Raw genomic sequence first — 27356 nt, forward strand, 5'->3', positions numbered from 1 at the left:
TGCAATTGAAGGGTAGTTATTCATTTGAGTAATGCAGTTATTAATGCAGGTCATATTCCCTTTTTGTCTTTGGAAACCTCTGAAATCCAAAGAGAAAAGGCCTTTATATTTATGATGGTGGTCCTTGTGTCACATAAATGACAAGCACCTTATCTCTGGCGACAGTGTGAGAAGATTTATGGTCCTTGTGAAGCACCCACATAAATACAGGACGTCGGGGTCAAGGGGAACAAGGTAGTAGAGTGAGACTGTCTGCTTGCCCACCTGTTACTTTAATAATGTAATAATAATAGCTATAATGCAATTAATCTCAATTGAATTGCTTTTTATCGTATCTCTCTCCAGGGACATGAGAGTACAGATACAGCTGGAGCAGTATCAGCGGTGCATTCAGTGTCAAGGACTTTTTAGCAGTGCAAATTCTCACCCACACACAGGAAGTTAGAACAAATGTTCCCCTCGCAAAATACACTCTCCTGTTATGAGACCATAATGTGATCATGACTGCTCTGTGTAAATCTGTTTGAAACAGTCAGGAGTCGCTCTTTGAAGCACACAGGCAGATCAAGGTTGTGGCGTGTGGGGAAGGTGACTGTCAGATTCTGTCCTGAGCAGTTTGTGTTTAGAAATTATGTCACTTAGAAAGCAAAATCATGAAACCATTAAATGAAAGAAATTCAGGGAGCATTAAAACAATAACATTGTGTTTCTTAACCAATGAAGCTGGTTTTGCTGATTGTTCCTTTTTGTATTTTAAGTCTTTAACTGTGTCATGAATTGCCTGAAGTGCATTTTACTTGGTAGGAACAAATTCTGACTCATTCAAGTAACATTAAAACAGCGAACAGAGAGGAAGCGTTTAGCAGCCCTCACTGGAGAATTAAGATAATATTTATCATCAAAAACAAGCTCTCTTTAAGTTCTTTACATACAGAGAAATTGCATAATAAATATATTTGGAAATGAACAAGCAGTACTGAATTGAAAATGCATCACTATACAGAAACAAATACCACATGACACCCTCTTACACAAAAATACAAATTAAACTGTCGAGATAACATGATGAAAGGAAAAACATGATGCAAGCGGTTCTATGCATGGCCCATCTGATGGTGTGTGAGCCCATTCAAATGCAGTCAACTGCTAAACCATGATCTAATTTCATAAATCCCCTGGAACTACAGAAGGACAATTAAGTGGGAAATGGAAAGAGAGGCCACCCGTTATTGTTCCTGTGCACGCATTGGTTGGGTGTCGCAAACACCACATCCCCGTATTGATTCTCCTATTCTTCTATAGAGTTGATGGATGTCCCACAAGCTCCTGTCTATGGGAGTTTAAAATGAGATTACAGATTTTTATCACCTGGCGGCTGGCCAGTGTGCGAGGCTTTGAGATGAGACAGGACTTAAATCTTACAAGGAGAAACATGACTTCCACACAACTACAGCCGAGGAAATGTGCAGAGGCCATGCAGCATAGTAGCAAGAGAGTGAAATCTGCAAGCTGTTAAAAAGTTACGACCTTGTTTACTTATTACCAGAATGTGAAATTTACATTGTTTAAGCATCTCTAAGTCATCAAGGCCCAGTGCTGTGCTGCTATGAACAGGTACTTCTATATAAATTCAAGCCTCTAAGTCGTCAGCCTTCCTTCCCGGTACAGTAAGCATTCTATCTTACCCACAGGTAGGCAAAAAAAACAGAATTAACATATCAAAAGCATCCCCCTTCACAGGAAAGAAAAATCTGGATTTGATGAATTCAGTCAAGCTCATCCCTACAGGGCTTTGTGAGCAGACATTATCAATGCATAAACTGCAAAATAATGGAGAGAAAAACTATAAAAATCCTTCATCAAGGGTCATTAAAAGCTGTCTCAGAATATGGGCCATAAGTCCAGTGTTGGTGAGGGAAAAATCACCTCTCCCTGAGAGGAGGTATAAATCTGAGTGTGCTACAGCCCCATGTTAGCCGCTGGCACAATAAAGAGCTTGTCAGAAATGAACTACTGGTAATAGGTTAATTTATTACCACATTGCACTATATGATGCAGTTATATATGGGCTCTAATAAAAGCTACAGATTGCATGACAACAAATTAAACTTTTTGTGAGACTCACGCCACAGCTATACTTTTATTCTGCAAGACTTTCAATCAGGTTTAGTCTTATTGAACCTATGGGGCTATCAATCAGTGGGTAGATGATTCGGTAAAAGTCAGAAAAGGTCTATAAATATATAAGATATGTTAGGAATAAGACAGGTTGAAGACATGAGATATTTGTTTGTTTCCAGGACAACTTGTGTGAAGTAAGGTACGTTTTAGATCAAAGTCAGCATAAAGCCTCCTCCTACTCACCATAGAAAGACAGCTTCCCTTTCACCGAGTTTTTTCCTCTGCTGTTTTCAGCCACACATTCATATATCCCCGCATCCTCCTGCTGGAAGTAAGGGATCTCTAAAACTCCACTGGCTTTATTTATGTCCACCTTCCTGCCAAAAGAGGCTCCATCCACTCTTCTCCAGCTGATAGTTGGCACCGGGCTAAAGGCATGAGAAATATAACACAGAGCAAGGTCACGAAATGGAAAAATACTCCTAAGAATTGTTTTAGAAATCTGGCTCAGCAGAAGAAACAAGCTGTCGATGATACCAATGACTACTGAAAAGCAATGATAAAGCCTGTCAGTGTTTAATTAATGTTTAACAGGTTAGCTTTTCTTTTGAGTTTTGTGGGTGTACAGAACAAGAAAGAGCCATTAAGATGTGAAATCTTCTGCTCTCGAAATAACAGTGTTCTCACACATTACCATGCAGCTTAGATTGGTACAGTGAACAACTAATGGTGTGGTTATGACTGCGGTATAAAAATACTCAGTGGGACGTACTTTCCAAGTGCAAAACATTCCAGTTTGACAGTTGAGCTCTTAGCGACAGGCACCACTTCAGGGAACTGCACTTCGATCTTTGGCTCGTATTCACCCATCACACCTGGAGTTACAAAGAGAAATATAGAAATGATGCAACGCAATGTCTGAAGAGAGTTCTTTCAGCTCGAGGGCTTGAAAAGGTCACAACAAAATCACAACAAAGCTAAGGTCACGACTGAGTTAGCTCAAAGAAACTATAACTCTATATCTTTGATCACTATACTGTGTCCACAGTCTGAGGGGAAAGTGTCTTATTGTGATTTCTCTGACCACTAATGACACTGCACATCATCAAAACACTGCTCATCAGAATAAAGAAAGCTATCTCTTTTAAACATCAAAAGAATCAGATGAAATGATGCATTTGGTTTTTGTCTGGAAAGTCAACTTCAAAGAAAACTGTGACCGGCTGGATTGTTTAACCAAAAGACGCACACTTTTTCTGCCATATTGAGCCTCATAGTCTATTCTAAGCTTGTACATTTCATAGCAACAACAAGCTGAATGTTCTTTCTCAAACCTTTATAATTTAAAACAAAAGTATAATGATAAATAAATTAACCCAAGTTTCATTTCGTAAGACAGAGTTGCAGAATAAATGACCTGCAGATGATTACATTTACAGGCAAAAGTAGGATGTCAGACAGCAAAAATCGATGGTCACCAGCTAGAACTTTTATGCCTTCAAGCTTGACAACTTGGCAGGTTATTCCAAATTAAAATCACCGAACTTGCAGTCTGAGAGTTTCATCGCCTCATATTTCTGAAACAAAAACGCTTAATCACTCTGCTCCAACTTTGTGCTACATGTTACGTAAGTACAGTGTAAAACTCTCATACCATCGACCCGGAGCACCAGAGGAGTTGGTGGTCCTTGAACGCTGCTTTTGGTGACAGTGTTTGTAACCACACACGTGTAGTTTCCCACATCAGACGGTTCCACTTTGGCGATGTAGAGGTTCCCTGTCTTCTGGGACACAAACCGTCGTGTGTCCTGGATGACAAACGATGGGTACTCGTTGAAGATCCACGTGAAGGTAAGTTCTGGAACAAAGTCAAGCATGTGAGGATCAGATCATAGGTCCAAATCATATATTGTATTTTTACACTGTATACTAGTATCTATACCCTTGTTCAGATAATGTGTGCTTAATCAGCAGTCTGATCACTTCAGTGTGAGTGGGTGCCTCCAGGGAAAAAGCAATTAGTGGATTGGACTTAGTGCCAACCTTCCATGATTAAAATCACAATTTATAATTGAAGAGCAATTACTCTCACTCACTGTTGAAAAAATGCACTTAATATAGTTAAAGTTTCATACGTTCACTATGTTGGAATGTTGATGCTAAAAGTAGGAATTAATTTTTGTCAGGGAGGAAGATATTTGCATTCACAGCTGAATTTCACGAGGTCATTTCTTTTGCGGCATGCTGGACTTCATGGTTAGTTGGAAAGACCCAATGACGAAGGCAAGTCCAGTGGGGTTGCTCAGGGATATTGGGGGGCCATGCACAAGCTGATCCCTCTATGTCAATGGCAGCCTGCTCAGTCATTTCAACGAGACCCCTGTGTTTGAATAGTGGGTCCTGAAGCAGAGGGCTCTGGCAGATGATGCAAAGATGCCAGGCAAAACAGTTGAAAGAGTTGCGTCAAACAACCATAAAATTGCATAAACAATCATTGCAAGGGGAATAAAACATAGAGATAACTTTCCAGAGTTGTCAAAGCCTCACCACTTTTCAGTGTTTTGGCATCTGGTAAGCCTTACAACACATGGCCCTAAACTACAAACCAGCCCGCTTAGATCATTTTTCAGCTCCTGTACCTGAAGCAACACGCCTCCACCAGGACATTATTTTAACACAGGCTTGTTTTTGGTCCGGCCAAAGACGAGGGCTGTAGCTGTTCTGGCAGAATATCCACACATATGAGGAAAGTGTTGCATCTGAACAAAGCAAACTCACCAAGTGTAAATGAAGCTTAAAATAACCAAAGTCTGTGATTGTTTTACCATTTTATCATTTTACAATGCTGTATTATTCCATTTCATTTCTTTTTCTGTCTCTTTATCACTTCATAAAAATGTACCTAAAATGCAGAGACAGTGTTTGTACATAAACAAAAATGAACATCTCCTTTTGTGGCTGTCATGTAGCAGCAGAGGACTTTAAATCAACCCTTAAGCTGCAGATCCTGCATAAAAAACTGTATAATACCCAATAAAACCAATGTATTACGGATCATGTTATTCAGTATAGTAGCACAGAGTCTACTATTTATCATCCCTGATAACAAGCTTCTGAGAAAGACCCCCTGTGCTTTCAACCAAATGGAGTGCAGTCAGAGAGGCTTTGCACTAACAATCAGCAACATTATAAAAAGGAATGATGGTGTTTTGACATATTGACACAAGGATAGATTGCTCTGGACCATATTGCATCCCTGTCCCAAAAGCAATCTTGGCCGTTGGTAAAAACTTGTCTAAGCGATGACTCTGCACTACAGTACAGGGAATAATTGAGACGCGAGTTGGACACTCATCTACTGACTCAGTATTCTTCATTTCTGCTCTTCAGGGGGCATGAGGATGTGTGGGCTGTGACATATTACTGCAAACCTTGCAAATCACAACCTGACATAGAAGCTCCAGAACTTGTGAGGTAGATGTGAGGATGCTTCCTTAACTAAGCACAGAATGGGTGTTTGATGTGGACTCGCAGAGAACAACCTAACCTTGTGATCATTCCAAGAACACAACATGAGATTAAGTTTTGGACCACACGGAGTACGCACACCTGTCAGTCTGTTTTGTTCCAATGGTGTGCATGTTTCCTGCTACAAAATGGGCCAGATTTTACACTGAATTGAGTACATTAACTTTTATTCATATTAACCCTATACAAAATGTCACACTGCTGTTAGCGTGTATGCTATGAACTTATATGGAATAGTTTGACATTTTGCGTTCTTGCAGGAAGTTAGATGTGAAGATCAATACCACTCTTATGTCTGTAGAATAAATACAAGGCTACAGCAAAGAGACAGATAGCTTAGCATAAGCTATTGGTTAAAATCTTACCTCTCCAACCACCACAAGTCTATCAGCATCAATAAATACAACTCAAACACAGCCCCACTCTGTCAAGGCATCCCACAAGGTTCATTGCTAGGTCCCCTCCTCTTTATCCTCTACATGCTTCCCCCTGGTCACATCATACACCACCTTGGCCTCCATTTTCACTGTTATGCTGACGACACCCAGATCTATATCTTCACCAAATCCATCACTGCTGCCACTCACTCTCCCATCACAAACTGCCTTATGGACATAAAAACCTGGATGCAAGCAAACTTCCTCAAACTCAACAGCAACAAATGACTTCCCTGATCCGACTTCTCCCTCTGCATCATGACTCCACTGTTCCTACTTCCACCCACATCCGTAACCTTGGTGTCATCTTTTACCAATCTCTCTTTTCGATCGTCACGTTAACCACGTCACGAAAACTGCCTTCTTCCTCCTTAAAAATCATTGCCCGTCTTCACCCCTCCCTCTCCTTCTCAGCTGCAAAAACACTCATCCACGCCTCCATCACCTCACGACTGGACTACTGCAACAGCATCCTATGTGGCACATCCACCAAAATACTCAACAAACAGTACATCCAAAACTCAGCTGACCGTCTTCTCACCACTCTTGAACTACAGATCACATCATCCCAGTCCTTCTAGACCTCCACTGGCTCCCCATTCATCAAAGAATCCAGTTCAAACTCCTTTTCATCATCTACAAGGCCCTCCACAACCTAGCCTCCTCCTACCTCACTGACCTCCTTCACCAACGCACTCCCACCCGCAACCTCAGATCTGCCGACACCACCCTCTCACCCGATCAAAGCACCGGACTTGGTGGTAACAGAGCCTTCTCCATTGCTGCTCTTCCCCAACACCTCAGATACTCTCCCTCACTCCCCTCTTTCTAAACTGCAATTACATATATACTATATCTCATTACGTCATTGTTGTAACTTTTTCTTTTTCTGATTGTTTTTCACTGTCTATTTTCTTTAACTGTATTTGTTGTTGTTTTTATCATATAAAGTATGCCTTTAAGTACCTTTTAAGAGCTATACAAAAAAAGTGTATTCATATTATTATTATTATTAAGACTAGTAGCGTAGGGAAGCAGCTAGTCTGCACCTAGGTGGTGAATCACCACTTCAAGCTCAATCATTAACACATTGTTGTGTTGTTAAATGCATAAATAAACCTACAAAAAAGAGACTTCTGTAAAGATTTAATAAACAATACATAGCTCTTTTATTTGTGAGCTTCAAAAAGCATCTGTGCAAAGCTGGGCCAGCCATTTTCCTTCTTTGCAGGCCTAATGCAAATTAAAGTTCAAAATTTGCAGTGAATCTGACTTCTCATCTCTGAGACGTAATAAGAGGAGATGCATTTTAGTTTCAATGTATCCTTTGTTGTTGCTCCTGCAATTTAGTCCACCCCATCTTGGTGGCTTGTATCAACCTTGGCTTCTTGGCTTGATCCATCCCACTCACAGAGAGAACAGCTGTAATATCCTCTCTCCCCTGAATAATGTATCCCAACTCTCATGCTGACAAGACCATGTATATTTAATGTCTGTTTTTGAAACAATTTCTTCCAAAGGTGCAGGGCACGGCAAACTGGAACAACAGCAAATAAGAGGTTACTAATTGGTTAGTTAAAGATTCATGGTGAGAAACAGGAAGCAGGAAATAGGAAGTGGAAAGTAGCAATGGCTGTATTTGATAATTTGACATGAGAGCCTTCTGCGGATGGGCAGTAATGGAATAATGCAATCATGACTGACAGTGAGTGGCAGATTTTCATTGTGGTTCCATTTAGCCCCTGTATAATGAACAGGCAGCATCAATTCCCCCTTAATGATCTGAAAGGAGGGAAGAGAAATGGAACATGACAGACCAAGGACATACAGAATCCAGAGTAGGTTTTGGCACAAGCGGATATTGTTTCAAAGAAAAGTGTACACAACATGTATTAAACTTTGTATTCCCAATTGTGTTCCCTGTATACTAACAGCCATAAACCAGGCGTACCTATCTGTATTCATAACACAACAAGTTCACTCTATGAAATGGCTGGGGTCACGCACACGGGAAAAATCCCTGCAAGCTATATGTGTTGTTAGTTGCCAGCGAGCAGCCTCTGTTTTGGGGTAGATGCACTGTATAGAGAGAACAAGTGATTTCAGCCTTGAGTAAATCTAAAAGGCCCGTTTCCATTAGTGAAAGGAGGTCAGATGCATTAGGTCCTGGTGCAACCATAGCCATTCAGACCCTCTCAAAGCAAAACATCACACAGGCCGACATCTAATGCAAATACAGTACCGCGCAGTGGAACAACACCAGTAGAGCTCCTCTTGGATATTGACAATATTTTGGTCGTTCTCTCAGCGCAACTTCAATATGCTTTACAGCTTTAGAGCATTCTGGCCGCACCAAACTGATTCCTGCAGCTGTCTTGAGGGTTTTGAGGCATCGTTAAATGAAATAATGGCTTCCTGAATCATGCATGGAATATTGAACTCCTTTAAAGGGGAGATGAGGCAGATCCTTGTCTATGGCTGTTTTGTGCTGATCATGAATTATGTCCTGTCATCCTTTATGGGAGCATGGTTCTCACTTTTTCAACGCTGTGAAAGTCTATTTAAAGGCCAGTGGGGATTTTTTTGTATTTCAGATGTACAATAATACAGTATTTTATTATTAGCCTGAGCATTTCAATGCATTTGCCAGTTTTAATAATGTATTAACATAATTTTGATGTATAATGAATTTTCCATATTTTTTTATTTCTCTCTTTGTGTCTGTGTCCTAATCTAAATTGCTCTGCTAAACCTAGTCCAGCTTTAATTACAAATACGTGCATGATAATACAAACATGGGTAGATATCACTTTGTTTTCTTCTAAAATACGATCAAACTTGGTTGTTACATTTAAAACATCAGCCAATTGTTCCTTGAACGATAAGGTATGACATTTTCCACTCATTTTGAAAAATAGTTTCTAGTCTGTATACGAAAATGAATAGCTCATCATAAATATTAACCTTCATTCACATTTGTTTGTTTATTATTCACCTACTACTACATTTATTGGTTAAAGTTGTAATCTCGAAGATCTCAGTTACGTTCTCTTTGGCGGCACCTGTGGCAATAAACGGTAATTGGGGAGCACACTTTAAAGATATTCCAACAGTGTCGCATGTGTGACGTCTACGGTTGGCTCCGGTTGTAACTCTTGATCTTCCTCATTGACGATCGCTTTCCTTTTTAGACTGTTTGCCTTCATCTGAGCGTCGAATTTGTTTCTTTTCTTTGGATTTTCACTTATTTTTGCAGTTGTATCTTTAGTCATCGATCTTTTCTTTGTTCAGCCATAGTAGATTACTCTTTACTCGCAACACTTGCAGAGACCAGAAAAGCAGCCGCTTAGCTCCGCCTACCCTCTCTGGCAGACCAACCACTGCTGGCTGATGGAAAACGCGTCACTAACTGGGCGCCGCTTGTGATTTCTTCCACGAAAGTCACCACAGACTCCCGGTCCATAATACTGCAAATGCAAAGGCTTTCATCAGTGGGCCATAGGCTCAATCACCATTGTGTTAGCTCATTCAGCAATAAAGAGTGACTTAACAGACATTTACTGTATTTAAATGAAAATCTTTGAGATTATTACTTTAATCAACACAAAATTGAGCAACAACTCTGCTATTTATTTGTTTCCATATTTTGAAATGACAGCCTTTCAAATGCAAAAACCACTCTGGGTTTCTCACTGTTCTGTGATAAAAAAGCTGTGAATCTTTACTAAGACAAAATAAGACAATTCAAATGTCCTTATGGGATCTGGAAACTTGTGATGGCAATTTTTTTACACATTTTTTTCAGACCAAAATGTCCTTAAGTAAATCATTAAAAATATACCTTAGATTAATCAATAAGTAAAACATCACATAAAATTCAGTGGATGAAAGTGAGCAGGTAAAGTACAGTCTTTAATATAAGTAGTATAAGAAAAGAAGTGGCTGCATGGGGACAAGAAAATGAGACCATTGAGTGTGTGTGTATTTCAGTGTGTAAGCATGCAACTAAAACTAAATGGGGTATATCATTACCGTAGCCTATATGGCCATGCTAGCCATTCAGCAGAGATGTAAGAAAATTGGAGGTGATTCATCCAACAGCACATCTCAGTATCCTCAACGTCTCCATCAATAGACATAATCTACGATGACAGCTGCAGAAAATATTGTCAGAAAATGGATCATTCCAAGCAACGTGCTGGGTCTCCAGAGAACAGCTATGATCCATCACAACAAGAAAGAATGAATGGGCTGTAGGTGTAAATAAAAGCGGTCTGTGTAATACTGGCGGCTTGGACAAAAGCGTGCTCTGGCTGCATTTATTTGATAGGAGGAAAACAGCAGGGAAGCAAAGTGACCCAGTTTGAGTGAAATGAGCCGAGGTTAGCAATTATTCACCGTTCACCCAAATAAAATGATTGTTGACAGCTTGTCTGAGAACACTGATGCTGCACATTGGATTTTGAACATCCTTGTATCTCATGTTATCATATCAGAGGTCTTGTATTATATTTGACTGCATCAGTTATCAGTTCTGAACATTTAATGGAACTAAATTTGTTTCTCTCTTTTTAAAATACTGTACCTGTTTTTCCCTCTTGGGGTCTCATAGTCTATGCATAATTTTAAGTCAACCATATGGTGAACAGTATGTTAACATTGTTATTTATTTGACATGCTCATGAAACTGTCATGCCTTCTTTGACTAATGCTGAAAAAAACATACAGTATATGTGTGATAAAACGTCTCTGGCAGGCCTATGAAGTTCATAGTCAAGGGTCTATCTGCCACTACCCTGGCTTATGACACCACTAACTCTCAGACTCAGCAGGAGGTGGATACAACCACGAACTGACATGCACTGGCTCAGTGGTGGAGCGCACTATAGGTATACTGAGATGCTTGAGTCTGAGTTTTACATTGCCTGTCAAATGTCGGTGGTTCTTGGTTTGTGCTCTGCAGTTACATCTGCAGTTTTATATGGGGATTATTGAGGAGTTTACCTTTGCAAATTGCCTGACATGCACATCCATTTTAAGATTACACTTAATTTACCAACATACCCACACGGGTAACACCAGATTTGGCTGTCAGAGGACGTTTTATGAATCCCATGTAGGATTTTGTTATTCTCCTCTCACTGATTGGTACAAGAAAGAGTGTAACAGAAAAATAAGAAAACATTCATGCATGAGGACCATTGTCCTTAAACGAATTGGCCACCGCTCTAACACAGATAAGTCAGAAGGGAACTGTAGCAAATTGAGTAACTGAACAAGCAGCAAAGGCAATTGCTACCAAATCTGCATAAACATCAATCTGCAGAACACTTATCAAATCTAATATCATCATATAAAATGTTATTGTTACACTTACTCCGATGATGATATGAGTTTATGTAGCTAAGTGGCATTACAATATTATGTTTGTGTTTGCTCTGCATCTTAGACAATAAAAAGATGATGGCAAAACAGTAACCAGGGCTACAGATTTTATGTTAGCGTGGATGCAGTCATCTTTCCTTTTTAAGAGCAGGTAAAGGCTTCCTATCAGACTGGATGTGACAGATATGGGCCAGGTGCAATGTAACCGTGTTGGTTACTGACAACAAGCCCCCCAGGACACCAGTCCCAAGTGATCAGTGTCGTGTTTGAGAGAAGTCCAAAGGGAGTTCGGAGTCTAAATAAAGGACGTAAGTTTTGGTTACAAATGACAGACACGATGAACATGAATTATTAAACCGAATTATTAACTAAGTCCCCGAAGACAAAGACATCAAGACCCAGATATCGCATCTCCAATGACATCTTCGTAAACATCTGTGAAGAGCGACTTTGTCAAATATGCAAGATCGCAGTCACAACTAAGCAGCTGGAGCTCTTAGGCAAAGTGCAACATCAGAAGCCGGGGAATTCTCCTGAATGTTATTAGATGATTGTAGAAAGAGAAATGTTTCATTTTTAATTCTAATTTAAATAAAATAGTCTCCTGGAAATCTCTTTATTGCACACAAGCTCAGCAACAAAAGATGGCGAGGAATACATTACCCTGCTGGATTCACCATCTGTTAGTTTAAATGTAAAACACCGATAAAAGATAAAAAGATGAAAAAAGACAAAGAAATATGTGGAGATGATAATTCAAATTATGAGAGGAGGTGACTTAACACTGTTGAGTTTCTCACGGGGGTGGTCTCCCACCTGCTGTTACTCTACATAAAATGTGATTCATCATCGGTTGTATTTCTCCGCTTTAAGATGCAGGTTTGATGTTCACATTATGAGTCATTTCACCTCTGGTCAAGGTCATTTAACACTTCCAGCCCTTTGCAGAAGCGAGCAGCAGGTCTCCTGAATAATTCTTAAGGTTTGAAAATGTTAGTATAAGTAATGGCCTCAAGTCAAAACCTTCCCTGGTCTTGTTCTTCTTTGTAATACAAATCTTATAAATCCAAAAGCCAAAATACTTTTTTTTCTTACCTGTCATAAAAGTTAATGTTGTACTTGTTATGCTACAAATACAGATGTCCTTGTTATATGATAGCGATCAGGTAAAAACATGTATGTAAAATAAGCAAAGTCTGGTTCAAAATTGTTGTAAAGAGTCTTCTCACACAATATGAAAACAAAATAAACCAATGAATCCCTTGCTCTAAATACTGTAGACTAATGGGCATTTCCAGTAATTTCAGTATTCGAGTAATCTAATTACTTGATGAACAGGTAATGAGTCCTCGCCCATATTTCCCATGTTCGTTATTAGCAGGTTAACCATCTCCGCCCTGGTGTCATCATCACGACATGTGCTAATAGGGCTAGCAAATGATGTGATGCGAGACTGCCTGTTGTCTGTCTCCATTGGCTTCTCCTTGTGCTTCAAGCGCATGTGGTTAAGCATCAAACTAGTATTTCTATGATATACAAGTTTAACACCACATATCTTGCACAGAAAGATTTTTTTTTGTCAAAGTACTTACAGACATCACTTTCCTGGTCACGGCTGACATGGTGCTCTCTGGTGATCTCTATTTTGACTGACTTCAGCTACTAGAACAGGACAAATCGTTCTGACATGACTACGTAAGTGTTACTGTGTTACAGTTCACAGTATACAGCCATTGTAAGGCCTGAATTAAATGGTGTAACCTACACTGACCTCAGCTTTTTCATGCAAACAGTCCATATCGTTTTCTTGAATCGGAGGTGACATTCATCTAACCACATCAATACGTTTCCAGGTGAATAAATGAATGTTGGTAACTGAATGTCTCCATGTTCTAACCTGCTTACAAATAGTACTCGCAGCTGGTTGGTGTAATATGTGCAAATTACATATAATCTATCCAAGGAGAAGACAGTCAATGTCAGCTCATTCCTGCGCTCATCTCTAAAATGCTTCCTAACGATGGAGTGACACATTCCCTGACAATGCACGTACATACAGGACGTGATCTTCGTCTTTCAAGCATTATCCTGAATTCACAGCAGACTGGAGTGAAAGAGAAAGAAACTCGGCAGACTTTTGCACATGCCTGACGAAATCTGTGCCGTTTCCGTGGTAATAATGAATAAACTGCTGAATTCAAATTGTTAGGCCTATTGCTTTTCCCATATTTTTGGACTCTGTCATGACACTGCTACTTAAGCTCAACACTCCTGACAATGCTGCTGTTTTGTTTTTAGCAGGCTGGATTGTGTGCTGGCAGTTGGACACCCTGCATCAGGGGAAGAGTCTATAAAAAATGCATTTGCACAGCAAGGATGCCAAATTTAAGCATATGGCTCATTGTTCCAGATTTTCTTGTCAACATGAGGCGCGATGTCTCATTATAACATATACAGAACAAAGCACTACAAATGTAGGGCTACTGTTAGGTTTGCAAGTGAATGTGGGATAAAAAAACACCTTACCCTGTTCTCACTGGAGCAGCTGAACACACAGTCGCAGCTCATGAGTACTAGTATTAAAGTTATGACCGTTTACACTGAAAAGCACGAGACGATAATTGTGATAATGCAACCAGAGCTTTGAGTATACATATGTTTTCAACTTCAGCTGCCCCTCATTGTCACAGTGTAGGTAATAAACAATAAACTATTATAATATTATTTACCATCACTTGAAACGTAAGCAACATACTTTTAATTTGTTCAACTATATGCCTTCCCGGTCCCTTCTTCAAGAGATCCTCAGTAGATACTTCTCTCCAGTTTTTTACACTTTGCTTTCAATTATTAAAAAGGTAACAGACTTGAGTTTAATTATAACACAATAAAATCAAATCATCAAGTTATATTTCAACCAAAAGTTCATATACAGTACAACTGAGTCCAGCATTTACAGGTTGACATACACTTCAAAATAGGGCTGGGCGATATGGCCAAAATCCTGATATAGGATTTTTCATATCTCGATAACGATCGCAAATAATTCGTCTATATGAAATAACCACATGGCAAAGCCTATTTTTGGATCATCATATGGGAATTAAAAACTTGACAAATAAAAAGGACTGAGTTTCAGTTTTCGCTTGGGCTGAGCCCGAGTCCTTTTCTGGACTGGATTGAAATGATTAAAACGTAATGACATAAAAATTGTCGTCAAACAGTTCAGCCGCTGGTTTAGTGACCACGATAGAGACGCTACAGAAAAACACAGACGACAGACATTTTAATATCGTTTAAACCATATACATTGTCATATTGCCCAGCTCTACTTCAAAAAATTTAAATTTAAATAGCAATGAGTGTTTTTTGTCAAAACCACCTCATGTTACATCCTGGCTTTAAATTTAGAGTCAGTCAGAAATACCAGCATGTTCAATTTTAACACCATTTCCTGATGACACACCATGACAGTTTTTCACAAAACGAAATGCTTTTTAAAATTCTCTCTAAAAGGGACTTCAAAAACAAACACCACCCCATCCATCCTGACCCCAACCCCACCCCCCGCTGTGTTACGGGGCATCCTTATTCTCCAACTGTGGATAATTACATCAAGCCTTGCTGGCTGCTAGAGCAAAAAAGCCCATCTCCAGACCCCTGTGTGGGAGTTAATAGCACTGGATGCTAACTCCCATTGATAGTGTCATGGATGCAAAGGGCTGATGAGAAGCAAACAAAGCACCTTCAGAGAGAAGCTCTATTACTCAGCCTGGCAGGGCCCCAGCCACAGACAGCCTCTTCAGTCGGCATGCCAAAGCTTTCCCTCGCCCCCATTGAAAATCAGGCTGACAGGCCAGAGTGTCCCAAAGTAAAAATGACTCACTCCACTGACCTCAACAACACAAACAAACAGCCAGGAGATCTGAGGGGGAGCGCACAAACATGACTTCTACTTTGTCCAGATAAAAACAGAGTAGATAAGGAATACAACACTGTGGTGTCCACATTACTGTGTAGAACTGATTAGTCACTTTTCACTTAGTGTTTGTCCAACTGCAGCATAAATGACTGGTTATGTAAAGTAGAGATAAAAATAAATATCTGACGATGATAATGAAAAACTTTAGAATAAGCCGTCTTACCTCCCGAGTGCTGAGGTGGGCCACACAGCAAGACCACTCCTTGACCTTCCCGAACCCGCACTGGACTTCTTCTCTGGGTCTTGAAGTTCTCCAAGTCTGTTTACCAAAACCAAAAGCAATAAAGCAAAATAATCAATTCCTTTTTCACAAAAGCCATAAGCACACAGGAAGCACACAGGATCTGCCTGCTGTTTACAGGGATATAAACGCACTGCGACTCATATCTATGACTGCTCAATCATTTCATATCCGGGTAGAACAAAGTTACTAAGCGGCCATACGATGCAGAACTTTTGCATATTTTCATGAAACAGCCATGCTACGTGTGCATAAATGCAGACAAAGTGCTGTAAAGTCCAAAACACTTCTGACTGGAGCAGAAAGCAATTCCTCAAGTATAAGTCACACATGAGTGAATTTAATTGGAACTGCGTATTGTTATCACTTTCTGTGTTTCATCCACTGCACACGGACCCGCAACAATTAAATGACTAAGACTAAAACATCATTTGTATGGAGACCGATTACTTGTTGACAACCTGCTGAGAGAAAGCAAATAGAGACAGCAATCCTTGAACACTCGGCTTTTCTCGCCTGCTGTGGCTCTTGGAGATATCGCAGGCAGTGCAGCCAAATATGCGGCTGCCATATAATGACATAATCAAGAGTGAATTCAAAAACAGGGAGGAAGAATACAAAACTGACACCTCCTGTGTACAACCACAGCAGGATGAGCCTCGGCATAATAAATACAGTATACGTGATCTTTGCAGACCTTTTGAGTAATGGAAAATTGCGTCTGGCGGAACAGTATTACGTTATTAAAATTGAAAGCAGCTTTTTTTGTTGTTGTTCACAAATGAAAGCTCCTGTATGACTTCACAAATTAATTAGTAGATCACTTTGTTCTTTTGATATCTGCTGCAAACAGATTGTGCGCCTGCTTCAGTGGCCAATTCCAAATCTATGGCTGATCCATGGATAACAATCATATAAGTCTTCTGTGTGCATGAACAGATTCAGCACACATAGGCTCCCTCTGGACCAACAAGCCATATATAGATCCCTCTGGATGAGCAAAAGCTCCTTAATGAATTTGAGACGTGTTTTCATTGACAATGTTTATGCCGTGTATAGCACAAATGTTTGTAAATGCATAATGTGCTGTTGTTAATGAATTGTTGTGCTTAACTAACGCATAACATCACATCTGAATGTAACATTAGTGCTTCTGATGACTGGAAAAATATATAACTGTATCTCCAGCCATAGTTCGCAGAATGTAGCAAACAAAATCATAAAAAAAAATCATCATCCTTCTGTTGGCTGATCAAAACATCTTATTCTATCAGCTCTATTCAAATATATTCTGACCAATAAGTTAAACACAAGACACTTCAGCCACGGCTTTGTGAGGTGATGCTGTGCTTTGTGATATATTCTAACAACATGTTAAATAAATAATCTCTAAGATTTTCATTTAAATAAATGTCTTTTAAGTCACTATCTATCGCCGAATGAGGTAACACAATGGTGATTGAGCCTATGGCCCACTGATGAAAGCCTTTTCAGTACTATGGACTGGGTGTCTGGTGCGATTTTAGCGGAAAAAATCACAAGCGGCGCCGGGTTAGTGACGCGTTTTCCGTCACCCAGCAGTGGTTGGTCTGCCAGAGAGGGTAGGCGGAGCTAAGCTGCTGCTTTTCTGGTCTCTGCAAGTGCTGTGTGTAAACTGTAATCTACTATGGCTGAACAAAGAAAGAAAAGATCGATGACTACAGATACAACTTCAAAAATAAGTGAATCCAAAGAAAAAGAAACAAATTTGACGCTCAGATGAAGGCAAACAGTCTCAAAGGGAAAGCGACCGTCAGCGAGGAAACTCAAGAGTTACAACCGTTATAACCGGCGCCAATCGTGGACATCACACATGTGACACTGTTGGAATATCTGGGAAGTGTGCTCCCACAATTACTGTTTATCCCCATAGGTGCCGCCAAAGAGAACGAAACTGAGATCTTTGAGATTAGCACTTTAACATGCTCAAAACCTAAATGGTAGCATGATGATGCTTAGCAGGTAATATGTTTACTGTTGTCATCGTCTTAATTAAGCATATGAGCATGCTTTTGTTCTTTTTGAGTGTCTCTGTAAGCTGTGACAGTATTATAGTTAGCCAGCATGCACAATCCAAGGACCCTGAACCCCAAGCAGCTGAAAGGAACTCAGCCATCATTCATTGTATGACTTAAACTGCCTGACTGTGACATGTCAAAATGTTGGCTGCGTAAAAAACCCCAAATGTCAACCTGTCAGTCATGCTAGAGTAAGAGGCAGGGGATCAACAAGTCTGACGGATTCATTCTCTGGGGACCATGAATGTCTTTACAGAATTACATGACAATCCATTAGATGATTGAAAAACCAACATACTACTTAACATGACATCGCTCTTCCCGGTGATATGCCAACGGCACGGCTTAAAATGAGGTAGTCCCTTTTTGCTGCATTTTCTCACCTACCTCAGTATACTCTCTTGGCTTAGTGAGCAGGCTACAAAGCTATCTGATAACATATTAAACTATAGCTGCTCTGGCAGGGACAATACCTGCTGAGTCAGACAGTATGTCCCAGCAGCTGCAGTAGCAACGATTGTGAATGGTTTTATGTAGTGAATCGTTTGGTTAGAGAAAAATCTACAGCAGGCCATATGTTATTTCAGATTTGCTGCAGGAAACATCCACTCTGAGACCGCTGTTAGAGGACCGACTATTTAGTGTGTGCAGTATATGTGTGGTGCCTGTGGTGATAAAAGATAGGTCTGTGTATGTCTGACTACTTTCTTGTGTCTCTAAGATCTTCAAGGCCTGTTATTTGCATGACTTCAGGAGTGTGCTTTTTGATTTATTCCAAGAATTGGATAACTATATATATAAGACTATACTTATGTAGTACTTGTCAAAATCAGCAGTTACAAAGTGCTTTACAAACAGAAGGCGCAAGGCAATAAAATCATCAATTAAACAAAGGAAAAATAAATATGAAAAGGTAAGAACACATCATAAAATAAATACTAGATACATATGTATATATGTATATATGTATATATGTGTGCATATATTCCCACATAAAACATATGCAGTATAAACAAAGATACATGCATATATGCATGAGATGGTGTGTTTATATATACACACCATCTCACACACAGGTATGTTTGCCAGATGCAGAAACAGATAAGGATGAGGGGGAGTTTGAAAGAGCAACTAAAAAGAAGACATGGATTTTGCAAGTCTGAGATTTTCAAATACAACCATTTCTAGCATAGGACAGAATTTTTATTGATCAAATACATTCAGCTACGCCGTGGTATCAGGATTGAACAGGTGACTCCCCTACTACAAGACTTCCCCTGCATATATACGTTTTTGAATTCACACTGTGTTTCTTTTGAAATGTTCCAAGCGGAGTCTAACAGATAGTTAATTTTCCGTCAATTGACCAGAAGCACAGGTGAAGAGCTGTTCTCAGCTTTAAAAAGAAGAGAGAACATCACATCGAAGCGAAGCAGCTCGTGTAGAGTTCTGCCCCAACGCGCTGTAGGGAGCACAAAGTCTTGTTATGAATAATTTTTGAAAAAATGTGTCAGCTTTTGTAAAATATATACATACCTAATCAAACTGAGCTCTTTTCTAAAACCAGGCTCACACATTAGAAAATATCACAGTTGCTCAACTCACACACAGAGAGGGAAGCTCTCCTGATCAATATTCCTTTGGAGTATGTTGGGGCGTAAATGAGCTAGACACAGTAAAAGCCAACAATGCCTGACAACCCAAGCTGTTCTGCACCCCGTGGATCATCTTATCAAGCCTATCACGGCTCTGCACCTCCATGTGCTTCTCCATGGCAGGGTTCGGGCTATTTTGAGTGCTTTCAGATCCATGAAATTGGATGGGAATTTGCATTTTTTGTGCTAGCTACATCAATGTGACCCATTGTAATGAATGAGAGGCGATTGTAGAGAAGAAAAATTGAAGCCATTCTGTTGGAGTATCAGCTCGAGGGCAATTTGTGATGTGGTAACATTTGTCACCCAACCATCGGACAAAAGGCATAAAGACTTCTACAAAACTTTCCAAGAGGCTCTTTATTTCAAGTTCTCTAGCTGCGGTTTCAAAGGGTTGTTCTGTGTTTCCGATGCAAGCTGACCAGTCAGATAGGTTTCAATATATTTTGAGATAAAGTGTTCATTAGAAACTTTAAGCAGCATAAGATGTATTAATCTATTAATCCAATGAGAAAAAGTCTTTTTTTCTCTCTTAAAGCATGAATATCTGTTCCAAATGTTATGGAAATCCATTAGTGATTTGTAAGATATTATAATCTGGACCAAACTGCTGGGCTGGTAGGCCGACAAACACTACCAACCTTAAAATAAACCACACTATAGGCCAGAAACATGTTAGTGGATGTTTCAAAAGAGCTATCTTCCATTCCTAAACAAACCGGAATCATGTCTCTTTCAGAGCTGCACAGTTGAAGCAGCCAGGGCTGTTGATGAGTGGCCAGTGAAATAGTCACCTCCCACCCAGCTGTAGTCAAACAGCAAATGGGAAGAGCCTTGGAACCAGTTTTAATGGGATGACATTCACATTTTTCATCTTTATACCTTTAAGCCGCCCTTATACAAAGCCATTTTACCTAACCATTTAATTTTTCTGAATGACTTAAAGTAGAGGAAAGGACATTTCAATCTAGCTAGAATTCAGGAGTCTTAAGCTGCTGAGAGGAACTTGCTGATTTTGCCCTGTACACGCTTAAAGGATAACTTCTGGATTTTTCAACCTGGACCCTATTTTCCCATGTGTTTGTGTGTAAGTGACTAGTGGAGACATCAATTAATAAAATCGATCCAGTATTCAGGGAGGGAGCACCGGCCGGCAGCCGCGAAATGAGATACAATGTCACTAAACGGGGCACCGCGCATACGCCAACATACAGCCACTAAAAGCGCTAGTTTTTGCTTCTGACAGGCTCAGATTGTTATAATAAGTGTCTGACAACACTGTAGCAGCCATGCTACTTTACCTTATGCTCTCTGTTCTTGTCTGTAACCAAGTCTCGCTCACGGAGACTTCAGCCATGACAATCTTTTAGCACTGAGCAACACTTTCTGTACTCCAACACAACAAACAGCACTTCTCCCTCTTCGTCTTCTCTCACTCCTCTCTCCTTCCCTCAACAACTATGGTCTCGTGCGAGACTTCTCCGTGAGAAAAAGTATACATTTTTATAAAGGAAAAATCAGCACAGTTTTCTGCATAAATGTGCAATGAAACATATATATTAATATGTGCACAGAGATGAAACTCAATGTGATGCATTTAGTCAGAAGTGTAGACTTTATGCTAATGACACATGAAGGGAGTCAGTGGGGGACCCTGGCCATGTTGATGAGGCAGGCTGAAGTCCTCAGAGCTTTTTGTAATTATTTTTGCATTACAGCAACCTTTCTAGAAATTACCAAACTGCATTATCATAAAAGTACACATCACTATGGGATGTCACTACAGAGAAACAGAGTAGATGTTTCTTAAGTGTGGCCTGTTGAATTATGTTGTTACCATGCTGACAGATGTGTGGCAATTTCTAGAAGCACTTACCTACATTTTAAAGCTGTAATTTACAGCTGACATTATCCAATGCAAGACTTATGAATTTACTGAGAGATTAGTATATGTGCTTATCATGTAGTATGTAGCCTTTACTTGCTTACAAGAAAAATCAGGATGGGGGTTGTAGATGGGGGGGGGGGGTTACATATCTCTAAGGCAAGCTGTGTCAGTATAAACAGTAATATTCAAGACACTTAAAAGCAGCAGTCAACAAGTTGTGATGTAGTTAATAAAAATTAAACCGGTAGATGCTGATTTGTCTGACTCTGTGTTCTAACAGAAGCATCATGACGGGGGCCCTTAGACGTGAGTGACACATGACTTTTGAGGAGTGATAAATATCAAAGGGGCCTAATTCTTACCGAGCTCTATACTGCTGGTGACAATAACAACACTGCAGGGAAAAATGCCTGCTGCCTTCCCCCCTAACAGATCTGAAACCCAGATACCATGATGCCACTTAGCATCACAGTGCTGACGATAAACGTTATTGTCCCTTCCTCAGATGCTCCCCAGCAACAAAAAAAAAGGACTTAATTTTCACCTGAGGCAAAAGCAATGAATAAAGAGTACAGAACTGATGGAAATGTGAGAAGCGAGAAAAAAACAAGAGATACAAATCTTGCAAAGTAATTACACAGATAAGGCAGTTAGGTTAGACTGTAGCCAGGAAAAAAATGCAAATTATGTGCAATTACAGGACAGAATTTGATAGAAGAAATCATGAGCACCAAGATACAAGGGAGTCGCATCCTGCATTGCTTTCATAAATACAGCTATTTCACCCTCCATTAAACACAGTGTTACCCTTGTGGCTCTATAAGCAGCACAGCATCGTGGCTGTAGCATGTTCCTTCTTCGGGACAGGCATCTAATACACTATGCCTGTATTGCAGGCCTTATAAATGATTGTAAAATGTTGGATCTTGAATCAGTGAAAATCCTTTCACTTACAGCAAAAATATCCCTTGGAGATTAGGAAACTCAATCTGGCTCGATAACCAACTAGATTATTCCTTCCAGCACTCCCAGCAGGCAGGCAGAACCTTTTAAACATTTAAGTCAGTATTGTCAACAGGATCAACAACCTTTATACTTTAGAGGTTTAAGCCCATGCCAGATGGTAACAGACACTGTTATATCATCCGTCCTGCAGAGGATTAAAAATGTAGGCTGTCATTATGTATGCACGACACATTCATGCAATACAAATTTGATGTTATGGGACATCATTAGTCTGTGCAAATCAAAGATATTGATCTTGTTCACAATCCAAGAAGGAACTTCCAAGAATGAATCACCAAATATAGATAACATTGTTGAAGAAGATAATATATTAGATTTAATAATTAACATTCTGTTATCAGTGATCTACATTGAGCTTTAAGCCGCCAGACTTGATAAGATTACCTGCTCACATATTGTAGATCCTTGTATTCTCTTATTAATGGCCTTTACCTCAGTCTTTGTTTCGCAGAGTTATTACAAGACCAGGGGAGGTGCCAGCCCCTCGGTGTTTGAAAGAGAATATTGAGCTACTCTGAGTCAGAGTCTGTTACAAATGACACGATACTGACTTTCATAACAGACTGCTCCTCCATGAATTATTCCCTTGACCTGAGGCCCACTCAATCATACCGCACACTTAATTAAGTTAAACCAAGAGCAATAAATAAGATGTATGACACATCAGCACTGATGCTTGTCCTCATCCGTTGACAAAAGCAGCCAGTCCCAGGTCAGGCTCAGGCAATGGATGAGTCCAATCATGATGACATACAGTTCAGGTCAAGCGGCGAAAATTGATATGAAATGTGAATATGATCAACAGCCTGCTGGCGACTCGGGGCACTGATTTGCGCTATATGCTGAAGATTTAATGCTGCTTTGTGACAAAGGAGCACCAAATGGTGCCTAGATGGATACCTCTGGTGCTCTCCCTGCCAAAGATCATCTCTGCTTCTGCGGTGGCACCGAAACAGACATCAGAATTCAATCTAGCTGCACCATCTGTTCACAGATATCAGGGCTGTCATTTGATATGAGCTGCCCATCAACAGTGGAGGTCTCAAGTTCACCTTGCCATCAGAGATGCCTCACACTCTGCTCTTATAAACTGTGATGGATGAAGGCTGTAAACCATCAACTATACGGGTTCTGTCAAGGCCCAACACACAATCATCACAGGGGAGTGAGGAGCTGAGCGCCACCAGGCAGAGTAAACACCAGCACTGGAGCTCTAATCAGGGTTAAAGGAGAGAAACATAGCTTAAGAGAAACATGGCCGGTTAATTTGTCTTTTCTCATTAATAACTTTAAACAGTAGCAGCCGGATATAAGAGTCTCTTGTCGCTGGTTGTTTATTTGTTAGAGAAGATCAGGTCTGACAACAAACAATTTCCAGAGAATCCTACTGGGTCATTATACTTTCAGCGAACCACAGCGTCTGATGTTTAAAGAAACTTTTACTTTGCAAACAATGACTGAACTGAACTAAAGAACTGCAGTTGAATTGAGGTGAACTAAACAACTGAAATGAACACAAATTGTTCAAGATTGTCCAATTGTTTTTCATGAAATGACACATAGTTGGTTAAATATGAAACGGACTTACATGCAATGTGCAGACTGGCCTCTCTGCTCACAATGGTGCCAAAAGAGTTCGATGCCAGGCACTGATACACGCCAACATCTCCCTCTTTATTCAGATGGCTGATGTGTAAGTTTCCTCCCATGAGAGAGTAACGTGACCCTGGTCGGGGCACGATGAAAGAGTCATTCAGCTTCCACCTGTGAAAGTAAGCACATAGTACAATAAATAAATAATCCATAATACAGAAAGTTTAGGTGCCCTGTATCTTGTCTTGCCCGTGTGCCTGGTGTCTGATTATCAATTCTGGCGAATTGTTTATACAGACTGCTGCTGATGCAGAAACACTCTGCCATATGGCCCAAAGCCTAATTTATGTAATGTAGTGACAACCCAGCAGTCTAAACTGTGACCAAACAGCCCTTATCCTGAATAAAGCAGACACCCACAGAAATATCAGTGAGTTGCAGCACCACCGAAATGATGATGACTGAAATGAGAAGCAATCAGCAAAAGTAATTTCAAAAGACTATTCAGGCTTTTCTCATTTCAAACACAACTCTTAATAACAAATCAAATGCTCCACATTTTCCATCACCCTTTCACTAGAAATCTAAATCCTCCCCTCGAATCATAGTGATTATCAGAAGCTATGGCCAAACACCAGGACTGCTAAAATGAAATAGCTTCATGCAAAGCACACGGTTTTTTGATTAAAGCTCTTGTTTTTAATCATATATGCATCGAGCATGTGTGTATGTGTGTAAGAGGGAGAGAGACCAAAAAATAGCCAACTGCCAGCAATCACCTTTTAACTGGACAAGATGTCTGTGTGGCTTGATTTGGGGGGCTTAATGTTGTCAATCATTTAGGCTTATGGTCCATGAAAACCTGCTGATTTGATGATACCAGTTCAACCAAATAAAGCACGGGACCATAATTTCCATAACAAGTTTCTTTTTACTGTAAACTGTAAAGAGTTTATAACAACACATGGAAAAGGATTTAAGTTATTTTGCAGACACCTTCTTAATATATTCAGATACATTTCATCAGTCGAATAGGTTGCTGAAATTCTCAGCATTACACTGCGGCAAAGTTAGTGTGCAAATGGCACTTTCATCCTCAAACCAAATTACAGTCAAAGGGAAAGAAGATGAGAAAAAAGAAGAGGGTAAACACAGAGTAACAAGAAAAGTGACACTTGCAAAAGGAGACTTTCAAGGAAGAGCTTTTCATCGAGGAAAAACGGCACAATTAGGTTGAACGTTAGCTCCTCGGTCTTGATTAGATTTTACGGCTCTCTGCGAGAAAGGAAGGATGAGTTTTTTTTTATTGCTGAATTCCTTCCTTTGTTTCAGTGTTGAGGGTGTAAACAGAGAATGCGAGGCAGGGTTGAAGAAGGAGGGAATGGGGGACACAAGCAACGGAGCGGTGCTCAACGGCAGATTGGCTGATTAGATTGATTTAGTGATTTGTATTTTTCCAGCTGGAACTGGTCCAAGACATCCAGATGAGACAAATCAAGGGGCCATGTTGACAACTTGGAGTGGGGGCTTTCTGTGGCAGCGGTCATTGGGTAGTCTTCGACAAATTAATTTGTCCTTGGCGCCCCTGAAATAGAACTGCCGTGAAGAGTCACTCAACATATGGTGTCCTGCCGCTGAACCTCAAAAGGACCCAAAATGCTTCAAACCTAATTTCCAAAGCTGGCACACGTGACCTTTGGTTTAAAAAAAGGAAGTAAATTGATCGAGGGTGACGGCATTGTGATGTATGCTGACTGATCAGACAACACAGCAGTAAGTCCATCTGAATATCATCATCATAAAGCGGGATGAAACTATAATATCATAACAGCTTGTTATCAATCTGAATATCACATCTTCATGTGGTATGTCAACTGCCACAGTTGGTGGCACTCGCTGTGATTAAAGAGCTAATTAGAGCAAAATTTGATTCGATATGGAGCCGGGCACACTCTCAGAACTGGAACTCAGAAGGGCAAAAAAAAAAACAACTTGCAGATTTGAACTCATAAATTGGTTTTCATTTTAAAAAGTAGGACTATCCAGACAGTAAAATAGCGACTGATTGCTTAATAAGTATTCCAGCCGATCCGAGTGATAAGATCTTGTACATTCATTTCAATTTGTGCCTATTAGGCATAACACCAAGGATCTTCAAGCTACATTAACAGCCACATATGCTGATGTTATGAGGGATCGTTTCAACCTATTACACATTAAATGCTTGACTTTGCAATTTGCATTTAATTACACTGACAGGAGTACAACAGCTATGCGGCCCCATTTGATAGACTGTGAATTAATAGCTTATGCGCTTGATGCACTTTAAAGCAAATCATCGTTTGTCATTTGTTTTCATTTGTCATCATTTTAGCAGGAGTAGAACTAGGCTTGCCTGCCGGGGGAGAGCTCAACCTCACAGTGTACTGAACAAGGACGACGGATGGAAACTGTTTTCCTGCACCTCAGTCCATAAAGTGGTTTGAATGATGTTTATCATGTAGTGATAACCTCCAAATCAGATGCCCTGTAGCGGTGTCTGTGCAGCCTTGGGCAGTGATGCTGTACATAAAACTGTAGCAGGCTTAAAGCTGAGATATGGAAAGACAACTTCTGCGGAGTCGTGTCTGGTGTTTGAAATATGCTCCGTTGGAGTTGCTCTTCTTCAGCCGATCCCTGCCATGGTGCATGATTTTCTTGAGTCACTTGATCTTTTCAACGGTCAGAGACACTGATGACAGAAGCTCTCAAAGTTCTCTACAGTGGATAAATGCCCTGCTGCCAATGAAAATATAAAATAGAACAACAACTGAACAACTGAAAAAAAGAGGAACTAAATTAACTCATCATTTAGAAATTTAACATGACTGACAGTAAAGCTAAGTGCTGCAGGCAGTGAGAAGCAGCGAGCCGTAAAGTCCACAAATCCCCAGATTTCCCAAGGCAACAAAATCAGTCTTGCGTGGGTTTAAGGACAAATGTTGCACTTGAAAGCTTTGGGATATTTCCCGTATCTGCCTAACAAAAATCAAACAGTGTGCACAAAGCCATGCCCTCAGGTGTTACCTGTAGAAAGGTGGTGGGTGTCCCTGGGCCTCACAGCTAAACACCACCTCTCTGCGGTTCTCGCCGGGTTGAAGGGGAAACACCACACTGCCGGGTTGTTTGGTGAACACAGGCCTCAGCAGGACTCCGCTTCCTGGGTGGAGAAGCAACACAACTGCATAAGCTTTGATATCCTGGTGAGCCTGAAAACCAATTTTCACATTTTTTTTTGCTGGCAAGTAGAAAACGATGGCTTAGAGAGAAGAGAAGCAGGTTGAAAACAGAGCTGCGCAAGAGAAGGTTGAATCGCTATGAAATCAATGTTTGGCATGGATCAGTTGGCCATGTTAGCAGAGCCTGTGAGCCTTTTTCATAATAGTCGTAAAAAGTTGCTGGAT

At 40.3% G+C, this 27356-nt stretch overlaps 1 protein-coding gene across 1 annotated transcript in view; it reads right to left on the minus strand.

Annotated features, from left to right (window-relative positions):
* cntn3a.1 (contactin 3a, tandem duplicate 1) overlaps window positions 1-27356 on the minus strand; it is a 74356-nt gene that overhangs the window by 36165 nt on the left and 10835 nt on the right. The window contains exons 2-7 of the mRNA XM_069659726.1: window positions 26980-27112; window positions 23909-24084; window positions 15617-15712; window positions 3776-3979; window positions 2894-2996; window positions 2365-2549 (exon numbers count right to left, since the gene is read on the minus strand). Of these exons, the coding sequence (XP_069515827.1) occupies window positions 2365-2549; window positions 2894-2996; window positions 3776-3979; window positions 15617-15712; window positions 23909-24084; window positions 26980-27112 (897 nt within the window). The remainder of the gene's footprint in view (window positions 1-2364; window positions 2550-2893; window positions 2997-3775; window positions 3980-15616; window positions 15713-23908; window positions 24085-26979; window positions 27113-27356) is intronic.

This window comes from Semicossyphus pulcher, unplaced genomic scaffold (assembly GCF_022749685.1).
Source record: "Semicossyphus pulcher isolate SPU_LCO1_2020_fin unplaced genomic scaffold, fSemPul1.0.p SCAF_13, whole genome shotgun sequence".
NCBI lineage: Eukaryota > Metazoa > Chordata > Actinopteri > Labriformes > Labridae > Semicossyphus > Semicossyphus pulcher.